At 39.5% G+C, this 22,918-nt stretch overlaps 1 protein-coding gene across 1 annotated transcript in view; it reads right to left on the minus strand.

Moving 5' to 3' along the window:
- Nucleotides 1–3,735: 3,735 nt before the first annotated feature.
- Nucleotides 3,736–22,918, minus strand: part of LOC131682098 (zwei Ig domain protein zig-8-like) — a 141,163-nt gene continuing 121,980 nt past the window's right edge. Inside the window, exons 8-10 of the mRNA XM_058963310.1 lie at nt 5,403–5,500; nt 4,731–5,137; nt 3,736–4,001 (exon numbers count right to left, since the gene is read on the minus strand). Coding sequence (XP_058819293.1) covers nt 5,001–5,137; nt 5,403–5,500 — 235 coding nt within the window. The 3' untranslated portion in view covers nt 3,736–4,001; nt 4,731–5,000. The remainder of the gene's footprint in view (nt 4,002–4,730; nt 5,138–5,402; nt 5,501–22,918) is intronic.

The following is a 22,918-nucleotide window of genomic DNA, read 5'->3' on the forward strand; positions in this document are numbered from 1 at the left end:
TCCGAGAGTGAACTCACCCCAGGGGTAAATTAGAAGGGGGTGAATTAACATACTCTTAGGATATTTGTCTTTATATAATGTTTCAGTGTGTGTGTGGAATGGAGATCGATGCGATTTTTCCAAAACTGATATTTCACCTCGACAAACACATTTTTATCCAATCTTTCCGGTCGATTTTTTGGAATTAAAAACATCGATCTCTGAAATCGATATCTTTACACTCCCTTTATAAAATGAGACTATTTTTCCAAAATGATATATCTATACACATTTCGTAAAATTTGTAGGAAGGATGGTTTATGCCCAAACGGTCTAAGCACCAGAAATTGCTCACGAAAATTTTTCGAAACAGCCATTGAAAGAATGTGCGAAATCGGTCGAAAGTCGATTTTATGAAAAAAAAAATTTCGAGGTAACATAAAATCTCGACGGTTCAGGTATTTTAAACATGGCATCAAAAATACGAATTCGATGTCTGAAATTTCATGGAGTACTCGCCTTGAAAAAAATTTGAGTGTCGGTTTATATGGGAATTTCATATGTGACCGGACGGTTAAGTTTATTTTTCCGGAACCCTATAAGAGATCCACACGAATTTTTATAGACATCTGTGGCGATAATATAGCTATCATTTGGGACTAAGTTTGTGAAAAATTCCACTAAACTGTTGTGAGTATGTTACTTTTCATAAATGGCCGCTTTTCCCGGGCACTTCTATGGTAGTCAATGTAGTCAACGAATGTTCGGATGGCTGTCAGTGACCTTGATCTGCAAATGTAAGCTATTTGGCACCCATTTTAGATTTTTTTTTACCTTTTTGCATTCATCGTGGTATCAGTTTGAATCGAAATTTTCTATGTGACTGCACTCCACAACCCGTAACTCCGAAACCGGAAGTCAGATCGGGATAAAATTTAATATCAGTTTCCGGGAACGCAACCAGTGCTGCCAAATTTCAAAATCAGTTACCTATTTCTGCTTGTATTTACCGAAATCAACATTCAGATTCACTGCCTCCCTCATTCATTAACTTTCCAACTGACTGAAATTTCATGCAGAATCGAATGCTTGAATACAGAGGAAATATGAAATATAAAATCCTTCCCCAACCAAAGCATTCATTTGTTATTATGCGGACGGCTTGAAGGCAGAAGTTGGTATCTTCTACATTTTCGAGCATAAGTGAACTGCCTAATCTATATCTGGTGCACTTTTGCTCAATAATCCCTCTCACAGCTAGCATAGAAAGTTTGCTTCAGTTTGCTTTTGAAACCGAACTTATCCGAACCTGAATGCACTACGTCGGGAGAACGAATGACGAAGCAAACGAAACAAACATTTCATTCATCGCGGCGGGCATGAATTGAATTTCTCTTCTCTTTCAAGAAACCGATATAACCTTTATTTTGAATATGGATACTTCCGCCGGGACTTCCAGGACCGATTATGGTGTCCAATGTGGCCAAAGAGACCTTGAATGGCTGTTAGTGCCCTAATACTACAAATCGAAGCGGTTGTGGTCACATTTTGGAAAATTTTTCACTTTTTACATTCATCACAGAATTCGTTAAAATCGGGATTTGCTGTGTGATCGTACTCATTACCCTGTAATTCCGGAACCGGAAGCCGGATCTATTAGAAATTCAATAGCAGCCGATGGGAACATTGTACGTTTCATTTGAGACTAAGTTTGTCAAAATCGGTTCAGCCATCTCTGAGAAAAGTGAGTGACATTTTTGGTCACAAAGACACACATACACGCATATACATACACATACATACATACATACACATACAGATATTTGCCTTGTACTCGACGAATTTTTACTTTTCTATTGAGAAAGGCAAAAATTAAAAGGAAGCATCCAATATAAATATAACATCCCAAAATTACCCTTAAGGGAAGTTTGCATCAAATTTGGACAACTTCGAGGTCCTGTACATTAGGGTTCCAGTCATTTTTTGTGATGCTGGAATTTGTCCATCGCCGGTAAAAATGGATCAATATCAACGAAAAATTTGGTTGAAATTTGAGCGACATTGGATCATATTAATAGTTTCAAAAATTTTCGATCTTTTTGAAAAAAGTTATGAGTTTCCATATGGTCGGTGTTAAGTCAGACTGGACTAAGTCGCAAAACATCAAAAAATGAGTTAATGATAGCACTGGATAAAGAATTTCTTCATCTACATTCCACTTTTACCGGATTTGAAATATGAAACAATAAACAAGAATTATTGCAAAAATTATTTTCCAATTATAATGTAAAGGATGCTGCGATTCAAACTTTAAACGCGTTTTTCTCGAAATCAATGCACTGTCACTTAGTCCGGTCTGACCTAACCTGACCATATAAAACGTAGGGAAAAATTTATATCCATAGCCTACTCAAGTGAGAGCAAGGATGTGAAACATGATCGAAAAACTAGCAGTGGCAGGATCATTAGAAACAGGCTTAATATCCAACAGGCTTAACTTTTGTCTTCTGTTGGTGGGGGTCGAGCTTAGGCGGCATAACTACGAATCACTCAAGTCCTCCAACATGCCTCCTAGTAAAGACAGACTTGTTTACCGTGAGAACCAATGTAATCTTAAGCTAATTGAATATCGTTAAAATGTAAAAAATGTGACTACATATTAGTCGCAAAAGAAAAAAGGAATAACGTATGAAAAAATATATGTAATTTCCATATAAAATTAAAACCAGATAACCTCTTTGGAACACGTGTTAATATCGTCCAATTTGGCTCAAATTTCGCCCATTGTTTGATACCTTTATTCATTTTCATACCAGCGATGGATAGAATTCCAACATCTACTATACAGTAGGAAGCGATAAAGTCTGTTGAAATGGAAGGCTAAGTACCGCGTTAAAATATAGTACCAAGACTTCGCTTTGCTGTTAATCTGTTCAATTAGGTATTTTTGGCTACACACTATTCGTCTCTTTTCCTATTCTTTCTAATTGCGAGTCGTTTTTCGGATTATTCTGGTGCTTCAACCATCTGAACCGAGCCAGACTATATCATTGCGAAAATGATTTTGGGTAAAATAACGAACACTTACCGAATACATTATTCACCTTTAAAAAACAATCTGCATAACCGATAGCTAGTAGCTTTTAGAGAAAGCGACCATAAATTTAATAAATCTAAACTTTTATTGTTCAACCATAATCCACATTGCTCGCCATGTAGAGGGAGCGGTTCCAATACTTCTTTCAGTTCGATCTGGTTTACAGTGCAACTCACTAAATCTTTATCAAATATCAAAAACCAATCGAATGTGCAACGGAATTGACGGTATCCGAGCACAGAGTGGAATATGATTTACTCCATTTCCTTAATTAACATTTCGTTTTCACCTAATCGAATGGAAATTCCTATTGTTTTTGGCATTTTCGTTTTTGACTGGTGCCAAACCGGTGTAGTGCAGAAAGGACATAGACTTAACACACCCAAATTTGTAGCACCGACTACATCGGTGTAGTTCGTTGACAAAAGTGAAAATATCATTTGTTCGGTTATTGATTTGAAAAAATTGTATGCTTATTTAGGTTAGATTGTGGAAATAATAGTTACATACTTACGTTCCCAGCATGACCAGCATGAGGTAATCTATTGTTTTGGAATAAAAAATCATTTTCATTTAAACTTAACTATCTCTGTTTAATTTGCAATATTTGCGAAGAGCTGGTGATAATAATAGAATGAAAAACCATTTAATTTGCAACTAAATCATTTCATTTTTATTTCAACATATTCACAGCTACGCACGTTTTGGTCTTGTCGGTAAAATAAACGGGTTCTTGTTGCATTATTCATGTAATAAAAACAACTTTTTTTCATCTTTTTCTTATGATAGATCTTAACTTAATTGCTACATATGTACAGTGTCCATATTTATTGAATCGAACTCGTCTACGATAATCTAGCGCTATTTGACTATTTTTATATTAATGTGGTAAATCACATTTCTTCAGCTTTTACGGTGCAATAATCTGAAAATAAAAAAAAAACAGAGAAAATAAAATCATTTAAATTTACTGAATATTTTATGATACCAAACATAAAATAATTGAAAATAAAACAAGTCTACGCCCAAATCCAAGCCTCAAAGTCTACCAGTTCCCAAAACTCCAAGTCTCCAAGAGCCCTTATATCTAAGTCCAGGTTCAAGTACATGATCAGAACCAAGTCAAATAATTACTGCATTGTAAAAGTAAATAATATTTAATAACATTCACTTTTTTGAATGTTGTGAGTTTAAGTTAAAAATATTACACTATAAATACTATAAATCCAAGGGGGCAAAGATAAATTTCGCATCGTAGATTGAACGATTGACCCTCTCCAGAAGGCAGAAGCCGAATATTTATTTCATGGCAATTGGGCGACATCCTAAATTTCAGTTCAAATACGATTACATTTCAGTGCTCTACCTCCGAACGAAGCATGCAATCAACTAGGTAGTCCTTCAACAGCATAAGTTATTTATTGTGTCTAGCAGCACAAATTGTCATTGCCGTTTTTGCACAACACCGATTGGATTAATTCTAACAAGGGTGTGTATCTAGTCCGTATATCGGATGAGTGTGCTGCATGCTTAGCCCTCCTATATTATTCCATTAAAACTTGTTTTCATACGTCGATCGAACGTCAACACTTTAATCAAAAGCTCAACCGTCGTCATTCAGTTCTGAAAAGAGAATATATATACTGAGCCTCACCTAGCTTCACGAAATTGCATCCTTTTTTTCTCCAGCGGACATCCGGAAATCGATTTCTTTTCTTTTTTTGCTACGCACCAAAACTAATTCACTCGTTCTATCATCCGCTATGTACACAACTCGGTAGTTTACTTTTGGTTCCACCAAAAATAGCAACCACCAACAAATTTCACGCACTCGGAAATGGGTAACCATTTTTCCACTAGACTAGGGCTGGAGTGCCAATCCTCGGTGGATGAGCAAACGACCCGCAGGGATTTACAGCTAGTGCTACGAGTGCGGCGGCCAGTTTGGGTGATGATAGCGCGAAAACAGATACACCAACAGGCCCAGTAGCTGGAGCTGACAGGTTGTGGCGCAGTGCCTGGCTATGGTACCCCCACGCTGCATCGCGGCCGGATTCTCTTCTGAAAATGACAAAATACAACCAACAATAATAGATAAAGCATGTTTGCCAAATACAATGTAGTTTTCGGGGAATCAACAAAAGTTCTAGCTTATCGAATCGTTACTTTGAAATGGATTGGGATTCGTACACCATCGGTAAGTGTTATGTAGGATGTATGTATTTTGTTTTCGAAAAAGTACCGCGTCTTTCATCATCGCAGTCGGAGCGCAGCACTTCCCAACTTGTGCATGATTCAATAATAAGTGGACGTGAAAAATACGAACCGTTCAGGACGTGCACCATGACGCTGCTGGCTTCCGCTGATGTGGGTAAGCAGGTGTAGTTGCCCGAATCCGAAAGTTTGGCGTCGAGAATTTTCAGTCTGTAAATACCGCAAAGAAATGAGATTATTCAATTTGGGCCAGTTATAGACGGCGGCTGTGGGAAACATGGGTCTCGTACGTGTCAGATTTATTACGTCAATAAGATTATGCGCTGGCGAACTACGTGAGTTAAATCATTTTACAGCTTCGATCAAAATAAGTCTACGAACGATTGAAAATCTTGAAAAAAAACGCTGGATTTCTCCTGATGGAAAAGCCAAATATCTTCGCTGACAGTTCCAGATCTATGTCTTCGGGAAAACTATTTTATATTTTATTGGACAATCTTTTGATATTTTTACGTTTCTCATATAAAAAGGTTATGCAGTCATCTCAGAAAAGGCAATCTAATCTCGGCTCGTACGGGCGAGTGTCATATCCCGAACAGAAACACATAACAGAAATATTTCAAAGTTATATCTCGCATTGTTACTCGTTATAAATTTCTGTTATTTTGACTACTAAGGAGACCAAATTTATAACACAATATGTTACAAAAATTGTGTTCTGTTATAATCTCGTTATTTAATTCTGATCGGAATCCCATTCGACTCAGGTCGTCGATATCGGAAAAAATCTGTATGTGTATGCGTATGTGTCAAAAATGTCACTCATTTTTCTCAGACCGATTCGCCCAAACTTAGTCTCAAATGAAAGGTACAACCTTCCCATCGGCATTTTGTGTCCATCTGAATTCTATGGGTTATGGGTTTAAGAGTGCGGTCATACAGAAATTTTCCATGTAAACTGGTACCATTTTGATATGCAAATGATACAAAAAGTTTAGTTTGATGCAAACTCGAAAAAAATTTGACAAAGATTGACTTTTTTCTGAATTTTGGTATATTTTTGCCTTTCTCATAGAGAAAGGTTACGCAATCACACTGAAAATCATTAACCTAATCCCGACTCGCAGGGCCGAATGTCATATCCCACTGGCATATAAGGTTTCTCGATTTCAACAGGGGCGTAACTAGGGATGTACGGAGAGGGGTGACCCCCCACTGATCAACCCACTCCCCTTTAAACCCCTCTTAGATCACCCGTTGTCACCCCACTCAGATCGCCACCCCATCCATCTGTAAACTAGACTTGCCACCCACCGCTCGCGTATGGCAGATGCAGCTATTCAAACAGGGCTGCTATGATTAGTAATAAAATTCACTTGTTTTGAAGTCATCCTGCTTCTTTAGTTAATAACTTTTCTCAGCGAATTTTCATAAACTTATAATATGCCACGAATGTGCTCAGTAGAAGAACACCTTTAGAAATATATAGTGTTCTCATTAATTGATTGATGAAGTGATTTTTTAAGAATTTATTTTCAATCCCATACTATGTTGCGTTTCGGCTTCGCCTCATCAGAAACCGACACTAACTTATTGTCGGAATAGATTAGCGCCGGCTTGATGCAAATCCCTTAAAACTAAAACACACTATGTGTTTTAATCGAACGACTAATCAAACGTGATGTCCCGTTCGAGCAGAAGTTCTGTTTATGCCGATGAGACACAGTGAAGCCGAAACTTGTGTTGGCTTAGCAGGCCTATGCGAAAGCACTATGCTATGATGAGGCGAAGCCGAAACGCAACAGAGTATGAAATAAGGTTTTGTGCCCTTCTGTACAAAGACTGGTGTTTACCAACAAATTTTCACCCTAGTGAGAAATTTTGGTTTTTACCAAATTTTCCTCCTTAGAGTAAAATATAGCATAATTATTTTCAATGTTAACCGATTTTCCATTATAATTTCCATATAAACTTTGAAGTTTTTGGAGGGTCCGTAGATTCAACCGATCATTACAAAAATTTTCACAATTACTAAGGGCCATAAAAGGAATCAGTAGAGCCTGGTGAAGCTAATAGCCAAAAATTGAACCAGTCTATTGTGTACACACATACACACCAGAGCAGAGCTGGACGAATTACACCCCACAGAAGCCAAAAGTAGTGGCAGCGAAGAATTTGGTGGAGGAGCTCCACAAATTTGTGGATGCGAGAAACAATGTCCATAAGGACATTAAAGAGATGGTCATCAGAATCCGGAAGGCGCTACTGTCTGCTGTGAATTGGTATGCACGGCAACGCTGATGTAGCTGAGCGAGCATTGGTGTCGGCTAAGGCTACTATCTTCCTAGCCCCTCAGAAGCAGGGTAAGGAGAAGCAGATTGGTGTGGAGAACACGCCAGTTTCCGTTACTCCAAAGAGGACAAGATCATCGCCAGGAGACGGAAGACCAGGCGGACCCTAAAAGCAGACGCTCGAGGATGCTGTGGCTGTTGCCGAAGAAAAAGACGACACCCAACAGGGAGAAAGCTGAAGTACCGTTGTAGGTCGGAAGGAGAAACACGGGAAACAGCAGAAGAAGAAGGAAGAGCGAAAAGGGAGCAGAAGAAGAAAAGAATACCGCCAAAAGGAGATGCACTGATCGTCGAAGCGAACGATACGACGTCCTACGCCGCTCTTCTCAAGAAAGTGAGACAGGACCCAGAGCTAAAGGAGTTGGGAGAGAACGTTATTAGAACGAGGCGTACTCAGAAGGACGAGATGATCTTCGAGCTGAAGAAGGATCCTTCCGTCAAGAGCTCGACATACCGCGAGCTCGTTGCTAAATCATTGGTGTGCGAAGTGAACGTGTGAGCCCTGTTTCAGGAAGCTGTAGTCGAGTGCAAGGGTCTAGATGAGATAACGACTATTGAGGAACTGAAAAGTGTACTGATCGAGCAGTGCAAAGTGAATGTACCGGCAACTATACGGATTTGGAAATCTTACGGTATCTTACGATTCGACTTCCGGTGGCTGCTGCCAACAAGTTGGCGGAGACTGGTAAGGTGAAAGTCGGATGGTCGGTGTGCTCGCTGAGAATCACTCCGCGAGTTTCCACGCAGTTGGAGCGATACTTTGACTTCGGACACCTGGCGAGGAACTGCAAGGGCCCGGACAGGTCTGCACTGTGTAGAAAATGCCGAGAAAAGGAGCACGTTGCTAGAGACTGTACGAAGCAACCAAGGTGCATGATCTCTAAACCGGTGGACGGAACGGGCCACACGAAGGTTGGCTTCAAATGCCCTGCGTACATAAAGGCAAAGGCAGGCCAATTACGATGGAGATAACCCAGCTTAATCTCAATCATTGTGACATTGCACAGCAACTGTTGTGGTAGTCGACAATAGAAACGAAGTGCGACGTTGCAATTATTGCAGAGCCGTATCGTGTTCCTCCCGATAACGGTAACTGGGTGGTGGATAGTGCAGAAATGGCTGCAATACAAGTGATAAGCGGTTTCCCTGTCCAGGAGGTGGTGGATAACACACACGAAGGCTTCGTGATCGCTAGGATTAACAGCTATGCTCCCCCGAGCAGGACACCAGAATAGTACAATCGGATGCTGGACGCACTAACCGACTCGTTAGTCGGACGAACGCCGGTTGTTATAGGAGACTATAACGCTTGGGCCGTGGAGTGCGGTAGCAGACTGACCAACATAAGAAGTTACAGCTTATTGGTAGCCTTGGCGAAGTTGAATGTTAGACTGTGCAACGACGGTTCCGCTACCACATTTCGTACAGACGGTCGAGAATTCATCATCGATATAACATTCTGCAGCCCTTCGTTGATGGATAACATGAATTGGCGAGTTTGTGAGCAGTAAAGGGCGAACACGAAATTATTGCGACACCGAAAATGTCATGCCAATTTTCTTATAATGCTTAAAATCAAACCAAAATTTTAGGGTAGTTTTATACATATATTTACTTCAAAAATCAAAAGAAAAGAAAAGTTAATCGATGGAGCCTTGAGTGTAAAATTGAACGTATTTTCGGACTTCATCAAGGACCTTTCTGTGGAAGCACTTCGTGCTGACTGCGTCATTCCAATTCCGAGTGCCGATGAGCTTTCGGAAACAGTAACGAGGGCATGTGATGTAACAATGCCGAGGAAAATGGAGCCGAGGAACTACCGGCGTCCAACGTACTGGTGGAGCGATAGGCTCAGCATCATCCGGGCTACCTGCATAAAAGCCAGAAGACGCGTTCAGAGAGCAAGATCTGAGGCAGTCAAACACTTGGTAACATTCCGGGTGGCCAGGGCCGCTTTTAAACGCGAGATAGTATTAAGTAACTCTATCTGCTAGAAGAGCTGTGCAGAGAAGTAGACGCGAACCTCTGGGGCAATGCTTACCGTGTCGTTATGGCCAAAATCAAGGGTCCAATAACGCCAATCGAAATGTGTGCCGACAAACTGAAAATTAACGTGGAGGGTCTTTTCCCGAAGCACGACCCAATCGCGTAGCCGCCTACACCGTACGTTGATGCAGATGGTGGAGATGCTGGTGACAATTGATTTTCCAACGACGAGCTCCTTATTGTGGCGAAAGGGCTGAAAGCGAAGAATGCTGGATGGTATTCCCAACGTGGTACTGAAGACTGCGACCCTGGCGCTTCCGGACATGTTCAAGATAGCCCTATAGATAAGCCTGGACGATGGCTATTATTTCCCGGATAGATGGAAGATCCAGAAGCTGGTGTTGCTGCCAAAACCAGCGAAACCACCAGGAGATCCAGCATCGTATCGGCCTATATGTCTGCTGGATACTCTTGATAAGCTCCTGGAAAGGGTCATCTTCAACAGGCTGACGACCTATGCTGAAAGTGAGAACGGATTATCGTAGAGGTAGTTCGGGTTCCGGAAAGGGATATCGATGGTGGACACCATCCGCACAGTCATCGCGAACGCGGAGAAAGCATTGAAGCAAAAGGGAAGGGGTAATCGCTACTGCGCCGTGGTAACGATAGACGTGAAGAACGCGTTCAACAGTGCTAGTTGGGGGGCTATCACCGCAGTGCTGCACAGAATGCGGGTTCTGGACTATCTGTGTAAGGTTCTGAAAAGTTACTTCCAGAACCGAGTACTGGTCTACGAAACAAACATGTGGCAGAGATCGATTAAGTTCATGGCGGGAGCACCTCAGGGCTCTATACTCGGCCCAACGCTTTGGAATATAATGTACAATGGAGTGTTAACACTGGAACTGCCCAGGGGAGTTGAGATCGTCGGCTTAGCAGATAATGTTGTCCAGACGATATCCGGCGAGACCCTTGAGGAGGTGGTGATGTTGACGGCAGAGACAATAGGCATCGTGTAAATCTGGATGGCTGACGTCAAGTTGCAAATGGCTCACCACAAGACCGAGGTAGTGCTGGTTAGCAACTGTAAAAAAATCCAGCATGTCGAGATCAGTGTCGCGGGACAATCCATTCCATCGATGCGTGCGTTGATGCACCTGGGTGTGATGGTCGACGATCGGTTAAATTACAACAGCCATGTCAACTATGCATGTGAGAAGGATGTGAGGATAACTAACGCATTGGCAAGGATCATGCCGAATCACGGAGGAGCAAGAGGCAGCACAAGACGTCTCCTGGCGGGTGTCTCCTCAATACTGAGATATGGCGTACCGGCCTGGGCTGCTGCACTGAACTCAAAGCGGAACCGGACGAAGTTGACAAGCACATTTCGCTTAATGGCTGTTCGTGTCGCGAGTGCGTACAGAACGACGTCATCGGAGGCGGTTTGCGAAAATGCCGGGATGATTCCCATCTGCATCACTGTGGCTGAGGTCGTGGAATGCTACCAACGGAAAAATACACGTAATGTAAGGAGACTGGTCCAAGTGGACTCGTTGGCTAAATGGCAGCAGGAGTAAAACATCGCTGAGAAAGGAAGGTGAACCCGCCGACTCATCTCAAATGTATCTGCTTGGGTACATAGGAAACATGGAGAGGTGAACTTATATTTGACGCAGTTTTTATCCGGGCATGGATGCTTCCAGAAGTACCTGCATCGGTTTGGACATGCTTCGTCATCCCTTTGCCCGGAGTGTGTGGACGTGCAAGAGACAGGTATTTGAATGCCCTAGGTTCGAAGAAGTTCATATGAGTATGCCTGGTGTAACAGTGGACAATACCGTCGAAAAGATGTGCCACGACGAGCGCATCTGGGACGTTTTCAACAGAGTACTTACGAGTATACTCTCCGAGCTGCAGAAGAAGTGGCGAAGAGCTCATTAAAGCAGCACCATTGGCTAGAACGCCGCCGGGAAACCACAAATCTGGTTTCGGGAGAAATTCCGCAGCCGGGAAACTCTCCGACGGTGTTGACTTGGTCCATCGTCGGGGACCAGTTGAGTAGTACGCGACATAGCACCTGGTTTGAGTCGTTGGGGCACCAGTGAACCGGACGTCAGGCATCACCGGAATCGCCGGATCAACCTCGACATCCTATCAGGTAGCTGTTGAGTAGGTTAGATCCACCGGGGATTAGACCGAACAGACCGTGTCGAATACCTAGTAGTGGGTCGGTGGGTTACCAGTGAACCGGAAGCTGCGCTCCACCCGGAATCGCTGGACGGACCTCAGCAACTACTTGCTGGCCCGTTGAGTAGGCTAGGTAGACCCAGTAGACGTAGTGGGGAGCTAAATGGTTCACAGAAAGGTACATCGGTATCGGGAGCAATCTATCGCCTGTGAATTCACGGTAGGGTAGATTCACCACCGTGGACTACCCGACAGAATCGTGACGAAAAGGGGAGCTAATTGGTTCACGAAATAAACATTGGTACCGAGAGAAATCCCGTTGCCGGAGAACTCTCAGTCGGAGTAGGATAATATCCGAGTTGATCTCGATAAAGCTGGGAGCTAAATGGCTCAAGGCCGCTTCGCATCGATGTCGGCGGAAATTTCTCCGTCAGGGAACTATCGGTCGGAGTAAGGTGAGTTCACCGTTGGGGACTATCCATGTAGATCGTGATAAGGCTGGGAGCTGAATGACTCACGGAAACTTGAGCTAAATGGCTCAAGGAATTAGCACTTAGACGGCTCACGGGGACGAGAGCTGAACGGCGACGTAATAGATGAAGACAAGAATCGAGAGAAGAGTCGAGAGATGAATCAAAGCTCATAGGTCGACCCACTCCATGAACCAAGTGAGACTCCGAGATAGAGCAGAAGAAAGAGGTGCGACGAAAGCACAACGATCCCCCCACGAAGTAATACCGTAGTTGCGTGGGAAAGAAGGGCGTAAAAAGTAAGGATTGTTTTAGTGGTTAGGCACGAACGTCGTGAGTCCCACACAGTGCCAATACACTACAGGCCAGGCTTTTGAAGCTTTTTAAACTTCACTGTAAAAAAACACGCACACTCACACTCGAACAAATGTTGGCAGCACCCTCTCAGATTTTAATGAAACTTTCTGTACATGAGAACATTGTCACAAAAAGCCGCTTTGCATACTTTGTTTTTCCAAAAATGATCTAGACTGTCTTTTGAAAAGAGTCAAACTTCTTTTACCAATTTTTTTTTCAAATGGCTATAGTCTAGAAATGACAAATCCTACAAAATAAAAAGTTGTTGGAGTGATTTTCACAAAATTAGTCAAATTTTCGAATAAAAATATTGAAAAAAATTCTTCATCGATTCCTACACTGAAATAAATCGATTTTATAAATTTAAAGTCGATTAAAAAACATCTTTGATTTGGATGAAATTTTGTTCCAAGATAGGTAATTATGTTCCCTACCTAATTCAAAATTCAAGTTCGGCACTTTCAAAGAAAAAAAAGTTATTTGAAAAAAAAAACGTTGACTTGATCTGTTCACAGTAGCTCAGAATCAAAGAACTGCAAGGGACGAAACCCGGTTGCTATTCGCTTCTTCGTGAAAAGAACCATTGAAGTTTTGTTTGGGTTAACTGATAGTTTAACTTGTCAACACCACTGTTCGACAGCCCTTAATGATTGTTGCATTAAGTCAAATATTGTTCCGATGCAGGTTACTAAGCATTGCGTTTATCCAACCCGAGATACATGCAGGTATCCCATGACCGCACGTCGCTTCCAAAATAGACTGGAAGGACACATTGTCAAAAGCACCCTCAAAACCTTGGAATACAACCAAGCTAGATTGCTTGAGCGAGAAGGCCTTTTCAATGATGTAAACAAGATCGTGAAGCAGAGCGATTGTGAATTTCCCACACTATATGTTGCATTGTGTGCAGTGGATATTCAACTGGACTTGAATTTTATTTGACCTACTAGCCTCGTTCAGACCAGAGACATTAACGCATTAGTTTAGCCAGCTAGCGCGCCCTTCAGATCTAAAACATTTCTTAAATGCACCAAAAGCTGACCTGAATGCCCTGGAATTATCACGCTGACACCGTTTCCACGCTCTTCTCATATCCTTCTTCATTCTTTCAAGCTCAGCGCTCCACCAAGGGTTTTCCCTAGATTTAACAGTACGAAGTGTACAAACTTCTTCGTAGGATTCTACTATGAATGATCGTATCCAGGACTTCATCCTAGTCGTCTAGATGACTGATTGTTGGAAAATATCCATGAAATTTAGTCGCCAAGTTTTCCAAAAAGAGGTCCAATTTGTAGATTTAGGGTTACGATATGTGTTACCACATTGAGCGTGACAACAAGATGATCGAAAAATGTATATTTATGATTCAATAGAGACGATTCAGTTTCATTTGGAACCTTCTAATTTTCCAGCTCATATGAAACTCATTCAGAGCAAAGCGTTATGACGAACACTTCCTCTCTCCCAGACTTTGCAAAATTTGGTCGGTTTCCAAAATTCAGAATATGGAGATTTGAACTACTTATATACTCCATCAATTCTGAGCCTCTCACATTGATATGAGCGGAAGCCCATTTCTGTTGAAATCGTCTGAAGCAGATGACAATTTTCACCCCAAAACCAACAACAATGATGGAGTACAGATGTTTCTGCTTTCGCACGGCTGCTCATCAAACTGGAAAGAACCCAATACTGTTGTTTGCGGTTTACTGATTTTCTTCCTACCTAACCTGAATTATACTGACATTTGCACAAGTGAGTCGATATGAACAACACAAGAGAATCTGGGCAAAATTTAGATAATTTTGAACTAGTATAAAAAAGTTGCTCTAGTTTGAAAGTGTGGCAATAATAATCGATTCATCTTTTACTCATACAAAAAATTACCTGCTTTTGTTTTGGACTTCTGCTCTTCTGGAAATATGAGTTTCCTACATTTAAAATTCGTTTTAATTAACGAACGAAACATTATATGCGATGATTTTATTACGACGATTTTTCAGGACGTTGTTTAATCAGTATCCATGGCATTTTATCTATGCGATTGACGCCTGTTATCAGAGGTTAAAATATTTGCTCATTCTCACGACAAGCAGTTCATCGAACAGCTTTTTCATCCTTAGTAGGCACGGACCCAACTTTTCACCTTTCAAGAAATTGCGAGAATTTGCTGAAAATGCAGTATGGGAGCTTGATAATTTCGCAGCTTTGAACCTCATGATAGATTAAGTTTTAAGAAAAACCATTAATATATTACATTATAGAATTTATTTCCCCACATTATTGAAATATTTTCATTCTAAGGATCTGTATCTACTCATTTTTGTGATTTTCTGCGAAACCATTAGTTATTCGGCTGTTTTACATTAGGCGCGAAAATATCATCTCAAATTATACCGCGAAAAGATGAGATCCAATGCTGTCTTGTCGAGAAAAGTTGGAGAGCAACCAATGTTCTATCGTATGTTTGCTTTTTTATTGCTGGTCAAAGTAGGTGAAATATCTCCTTATTCTGTTCACGATTGGGAAAATTGTAAACTCTGCCTGTTATCAAAAAGACAGCAAAACCATACTGTTATCGAGTTTACCACATTGTTTCCCAATAGCTTGTGTGGAACTTAGTGATCTTGAGTTAATCTTTGACTTCACGTCACTCCAACGAAGCTGAAAATGCTATTCTGTTACAGTAGTAACAGGAAACAGATCGAAAATGCACAAGTGCAATAGTAGCAATTAATAGCTCTCAGATGACCAATTTGAATGTTTGTTAATTTGCAGAATTTTTTTGCGGAAATTATTACCACCCTCCCACTCGTAGTTTTACGAATTACTGACAATGCAATATCGAAGCGTGATGAATTCGCGGCTTTTAACCTCGTAATAATCAAAACGCAGGTAAAACAAATAATGTATTACATTACAGCAATTAATTCTCCACGCTTCTGCAGTATTTTAATTCTACGATCAGTATCACCTCATTAATGCGAAGTTTTTGGAAAAGTAATTAATTTATTTATTGTTTTTTGGTAATATCATATTATACCGCGGAAAAATGAGGTCGGATGTTAGCGTGTTCCGAAAAATTGGAAAACGATACAACACACGCTTCCCTTGCTGTTAAAGGTCGAATACAGAGTTTGAAATTTTCATTCGAAAGCAGAAATAGGCGACATTTCATCTACTTTGGTGATATGAAGTCTATTTTTGCCGACGAATGGAAAAAATTCTAATTCTGTAACTTATCTATCTATATGAGAATTTGAATATATGAGAAATGCAAAAAGGCACTAGATCCCGAAGAGTTGATTTGCATCAAAAATAACACAGCGAAACTAATTTACAAAAATATTGCGCTTCAACATTTTTGAAACAAATTGGAATGGGGCTTCATAGTTTAAAACCAAAGTTTGTATGGAGAACTAGGGGAAGATTTCAATAAAAAATGCTATTTTCTCATAAGATACAAAACAAATACAAAATGTTTATTAAATCGAAAAAAGGATCTGCATTTTTTAGCTCATTCTGACAAAATAGAGGGGTGCGACGTTCAAAATATCAATGTTAAATATCTGACAAAATCTATGAGGTTCATCAAGTGCAGCAAAAACTTCACAGTTTAAAACAAAAAAAACTTTAGTTTCAAACTGTGAAGTTCCGACCAGATATTTTTCAAAAAATCCTTCGCGGCGAATCAGTGGGTGTTCCAATCTTGGGTATTTTGTGCTGATGAAGAAATTCAGTTGCTAAAAAAACTTGAAGGCCCGATCCAAATGACATTTAATAGCACGTACGTACCTTTCATTTGAGACTAATTTTGTAAAAATAGGTTCCGGCTACTTGGGGAAACCGATATGACTTTGATTTTGAATATTAGATACAACTTCTTCGAGCAGTGCCATCAAAGATGGACAATGTTCTCAATGAGGTGATGAATATCCTTAAATAATATAAACCTGCAAATCAAAGCAATTTTGTATCGATTTGTATGCGGTTTACCTTTACGATGTCACGTTGGCACTGGTTCAAGTCGTGATTTTCTGTGTGATATGTGCGCCTTAGTTTGTTAAAAATCAGTTCTTTTCAAAATACCTTATAAACGGCAGCCCTAAGTTTGCGCCGCTAAAACAACAAAAATGATCCATAAAAAATTGAAAAACGATCCATAAAAAAGTTGACCATGTTCCATAAAACAAAACTGAAAATCCATAGAACAGTGTGAATGACAAATGCTTCATTTTGCTTCATAAATTAACTGACATTGATCCATAGAATATTAACAATGTACATTAAAACACGTCGACATGTTCCATAATATCGACAAAAATGTTCCACGGTATTACAAAATGGAGCAATAAAATGTTAGAAAAAGTTCCATAAATTTGATGAAAATGTGTGCTAAATAATTTTTCTTGGTCCATAGAAGATGTAAAAATGAACATTAGTTCATGGATATTTACAAAACCGATCCATAAGAAAAGAAAATGTTAAAATCCATTAATATGTGCTTATGCACTAGAAAAATTAAATCTAATGAATTCATGCGAATTTTTTGCTATTCGAACTAATAATAAAGTTTATTACATTTGGTTGTAATGTCAAACTACAACAAACAATGCCTACATTATAGTTAAACTTCAGCTTCCGTATCCCACTAGTCAGGTAACTGACCTTAGCTAACCTGAAATCATTATGGCAACTCTTTAAACGGCAGCGTATCTATAATATTAGCGCGCTGAGAGTTATTAGACCACTGACACAGGTTGGCATGAGTCGCTAATACCAACTATCTGAAGCAAAAACGGACACTTTATACACTAGTGCATAAGCACATATCAATGGATTTTTACATTTTCTTTTCTTATGGATCGTTTTGTAAATATCCATGAACCACAATTTACCGTTGTTCGATATATGAATCATTTCTAATGTTCATTTTTACATCTTCTATGGACCAAGAAAAATTATTTAGCAAACATTTTCATCAAATTTATGGAACTTTTTCTAACATTTTATTGCTCCATTTTGTAATACCGTGGAACATTTTTGTCGATATTATGGAACATGTCGACGTGTTTTAATGTATATTGTTAATATTCTATGGATCAATGTCAGTTAATTTATGGCGCAAAATGTATCATTTTATGGAACATTTCCAATATTTTTATGGGGCATTGGGTAATTTTAATTGCTCTTTTATTACTGTTTTAGTGCTCGTTTGCGACCATTTTATGGTTCAATTTTACATAATCTATGGATCAAATCACCCTTTTTTATGGATCATTCACACTGTTTTATGGATTTTCAGTTTTGTTTTATGGAACATGGACAACTTTTTATGGATCGTTTTACAATTCTTTATGGATTATATTTTTTATGCAAAAGTATATTTTCCCCTTATAAACTCAACGAACTGAGTCGAGTTGGTCTTCCGAACTACGGTAAGAAAGTCAGTTTTGGGAGCAATTGCAGAATCTTTCAATATGACAAAGGCGAACAGGTTCAGGTTTATGTGAGAAATTTGTGTCATCGGGAAATAGAACTTCGACCCAAATAAAATTCGGTGTTATGGGGAGATTATACCTTTCATCTGAGACTATGCTTGTGAGAATCGCCGCATTCAGCCGTCTCTGATGAATAAGGGTACTGCCTCGGATATTCCGGAACCTTTCACAGTGGTCAGCGTGGACAAAAGTACTTCAATTTGGACTGACAACTTGAAGCAATTTAGAGCTCATTTCAGTAAGTTACGCATCGTTTAGACATAATGCTTGTACCGGTTTAGATATGACTTTCGTGCACTTCAATCCGTAACGAAGCAACCAGAACTTCAATCCACATGAAATTCAATAGCAGTCAATAGGTAGCTTTTTTCAGACTAGTAATCGAGTCAGACATGTCAGAGAAACAGATGTCAATTCAGTTCGCAAACTTGGCTACTTCCCTGAAGCTTTCGGATCGTTGGAACAGTATGTTTTGACGAAGAATGATGACATATTTACCTTGAAAAAGGCCATAGCAAATGGCTGAAACGTCAGGTAGTCGTTCTCATTCATAAACCGTAAAAGTCGAACAGCCACTTAAGGGGGTCCTCTACTCTCATGGTTTAAAAAAATCGATTTTTTTTCTTTGTTTAGTTTCATCAGATCAGTATCTGAGAAATCATCACCAAAAGGATTTGGTAAAAATCATATTCCTTGGCATGTTTCTGGGAACCGAAAGATACCCATATCAGGCCGTTTCTGAGATACTAAGCACGGTGCACAACGATGGCGCTTGTCTATGGAAAAATCATTGTTTAAAGAATTCACCGGTCCATTCTGGACGGTTTATGTATATGTGAGCATCTGTGAATGGTTTCTTGTTTTTTTGTTTGGGACGAGATTATCGTACGGAAGAGATAATGCGTCGGACATGTTGAGAAGCGTATGGGAACGAGATTACGAAGAAAGAAAACAAAGGTATCAGTGGGAAAGGAAAGGGAAAGTTGAAGAACAAATCAATCGACCAGCTAACAAAATTTTATGGGCTGGCGATTTGGAGAAACTCAAATTCTGTAGAACATATGCGAAGCCCAATGTGAGCTTCCCTCGAACACTGCTCGTCATCGAACGAAAATCCCCAACACTCAAAGTGTTCACCCGGCGAGGACAGTTGGTGCAGGTGGCGTCAGGCTGAAGTAAAAGGAACTTTAGAAACTTTCGAACGTATCAGGATTTACGAAAGTCTATCATCTAATGATTTATTAGAAAGATGCTTAGGAGCTTACACACAAAATAACAATGAGTCTCAGAATAGTGTAATCTGGACCTTAGCACCAAAACACATGCACAAATTCTGGCAGGCAGATGTTCAATCTTACGACGGTGAACGTATAACTCGTTCTGAACGCAAAGTGGGTGTCGCGGAAAAACAGGCCCGAATTCAACAGACGGAGCAAAATGTGCAAAACCAAGAACATTTTCGTGACGAGGAAGGTGAGCTCTGCGGACCCGGTACTATCGAGTTATACACCGTACTTTATCTTTAAACGCGTTTTCCCGAAAGTAGTGTTTTTTAAGCGGTCAAGTAAGACTTTTCATAGAAGTACTGCTCCGATTTCAATAATCTTTTCTCAAATTATTCAGAAAGCATACCGCTATGTTTGGTCGAGAGGGATTTGCAAAATGTCAATTTGTTCCATTTTTATAGCCCCTAATAGGTAAAAAAATAACGTAAATATTGGAAATTATCACAAATCGTTACATAGCTTTTTTCAAATTATATAATAAAAGAAATCCCTCTCGTCTAAACATAGCCAACGTGACTACGACTATAAAAGATATGAGTTTTCTAAATACAGATTACCCAATTTGCCAAAATTTTACTTAAGCGGGACTCATGCAGTTTCAACATCGATGTCTTCAATCAATTTTCAAGGTCGCGAGAGATTTTTCTTCTTGTCTTCAAAAGTAAAATTGAAAAGCCAAAATATGCATTTTTTTTTAAAAAAAGTTGCTAAATCAATTGAGTAGATGCTTTGCAATTTATTCCCAAAAAGTGCTCGCGAGTAGAAGACCCACTTAAAATCAACCTGATCGTTTTCCAAATTGCAAATAAATAAATAAATTAGTACTGCTCAAATGAAAATTAGACAATATTAAAAAAAAGGATTTAAAATTTGTAGAATAAATCAAAGCGTTTCAAACTATCAAATTGGATGAAATGAATGAAAAGAATATATCTGAACAGAATTACTAAAATGAAGAAACAGAGTAAAATTTATGGACTGAAAAAAAAAATAATGAAATGAATAACATAAATGAAATGAATAAAATGAATGAAATCATTAATAGAATGAAATGAAAAAATAAATTAAATTAAAAAAATGAATGAAACAGATCAAATGAATAATATGGATAAAATTACCCCTTTCATGTCCAACTTTTTTCTAGCGCTTGCTCCAAGTCCGTTTTTCTTTAAAAGTGTTGGAGAAAAGAAACAGGCAAAACCTACATTAATCAAGAGAGGTGCTTCTTTAGCAGTGCTAGAAACTGCTCAATTTTTAACCTCCGATCCTCAATACACACCTACAACGTTTTCAGTAAAGGGCGAACACGAAATTATTGCGACACCGAAAATATCATGCCAATTTTCTTATAATGTTTAAAATCAAACCAAAATTTTAGGGTAATTTTATACATATATTTACTTCAAAAATCAAAAGAAAAGAAAAGTTAATCGATGGAGCCTTGAGTGTAAAATTGAACGTATTTTCGCTTGATGCCCTCCATCAAAGTCTTTACAGTGTCATCCGGTACCAGTTTCTCAGTTTTTTTCCATTTTTTAACATGTCCTTCTCGTTTTTGACTGTCTTCTTGCTCTTCCGAAGTTCCCGCTTTTTCATTGCCCAGTACTGCTCCACCGGGCGCAGCTCCGGACAGTTTGGCGGATTCATGTCCTTTGGAACAAAATTGACAGAATTAGCCTCATACCATTCCAGGACACTTTTAGAATAGTGGCATGATGCCAAATCTGGCCCAAAATAGCGGAGCTTCGTCGTGCTGCTGCAAGAACGGCAAAAGGCGCTTCTCGAGGCATTCAGATTTGTAGATCTCGCCATTTACTGTGCCCTTTGTCACGAAAGGCTCACTCCTCAGAACTTCGACATTTTCTTCTTCTTAAATATGTCGTCCACATAGCACTTGCTCTTGCCGGTGAAAAACTCCAACCCCGAAATTTGCTTAAAATCAGCTTTTATATACGTTTCGTCGTCCATCACACAGCAGCTATATTTTGTCAGCATCTTCTCGTAGAGCTTCCGTGCCCGAGTTTTAGCCGTCGATTGTTGCCGCTCATCGCGGTTTGGGAAGTTCTGTACCTTGTATGTATGTAGTCCAGCTCTCTTCTTTGCATTCTGGACGTAGCTCTGCGACATGCCGATCTTTTTAACCAAATCACGGCTTGAGACGTTGGGATTTTCTTTAATCATCCGCTTCACCTTTCCCTCCGTCTTTTTGTTCTCCGGTCCCGATTTTCTTCCAGCTCCTTTGCCGTGGTCCAACGTCAACCGCTCCTGGAACCGCTTCAACACTCTGGAGACGGTTGAATGGTGAGTGTTCAACATTTTTCCCAACTGCCGGTGCGACAGGTCAGGAAATACCAGGTGTTTGGAAAGAATTTGTTCTCTCGACTCGCGTTGGTTCACCTCCATTTTCGTTGAATCGAAAAACACGACTTCGAGTTTGAAAGCATGTAAACAATACACATCAATGAGAAAGTGTGCAAAATTTGGTTGATTTTTACCCAATGGTAAAAAAGTTATGCCCTGTTGAATGTGTCGCAATAATTTCGTGTTCGCCCTTTAATTCAATTAGGCGAAAATAGTAGTCGAGGATCATCTAAATTTATACGATTGATCAGTTTTGAAAATATTTTGCGACAAGGACATTTTCATATCTCTGGGAACACTGCTCCAGTAGAATCCAATGAGGACAATTGCGATAACTTCAGTTCTATGGATTATTCTTGTAACTGTTAGCGCTGAAATAAAAGTTTCCCCCTAGTCACAGTTACTTGTTTTTGTGAGGAAATCTTGATCAACCCCAGAGTTAAAGTTATTTGAAAACGTTGTTGTTTATAAACAACATGGGCATGCAGGGGTTAATAAAACCAATAAAACAAATCGAATGAATAAAATAAATAAATTAAATTGTGTCCACTCAATATTCGGAATGAAATAAAAAAAAACATGACCAAAAAAATTTGTTGTTAATATGGAGAAAGTAAATAAAATGTATGAACTAGGAAACGTGACTAAGACAAAACATGAAAAAGTGATTAAAATAAGTTAGATGAACGATACGAGTAAAATTCAGGAAAAGAATAAACTGATAAGATTGAATCCAAAGAATGAAACGAATTTGTTTAGTCACATTGATCATGAAATAGGTACATTGGTGATTTCAGTATAAATTGTGTCATCTCTAGTTACACAGCATTGCTTATAGCAAACATGTAGTCATATCAAGTATCTGTCCAATGCAAAAACACTGATTGTATTCCTTGTTAATTTATGTGTAGAATATGGAGCACTCAAAAGAAACGTGAACATAATTAGCAAACACCAGTCTACTAATTATGGTATTGCAACTTCAATCGAAGCGTTCTCAGCATAAGATTAATATGGACAACTGAAACTTTCGCTATGAGTTAGAAGAATCATCACACTGGCATGTTCCATCGAGATTTCAGGGGGTCTTTGGGAGACTTTTTCCTGGAACTAATTTGTGGATATT

The sequence above is a fragment of the Topomyia yanbarensis genome, chromosome 2, assembly GCF_030247195.1.
Source record: "Topomyia yanbarensis strain Yona2022 chromosome 2, ASM3024719v1, whole genome shotgun sequence".
Classification (NCBI taxonomy): domain Eukaryota; kingdom Metazoa; phylum Arthropoda; class Insecta; order Diptera; family Culicidae; genus Topomyia; species Topomyia yanbarensis.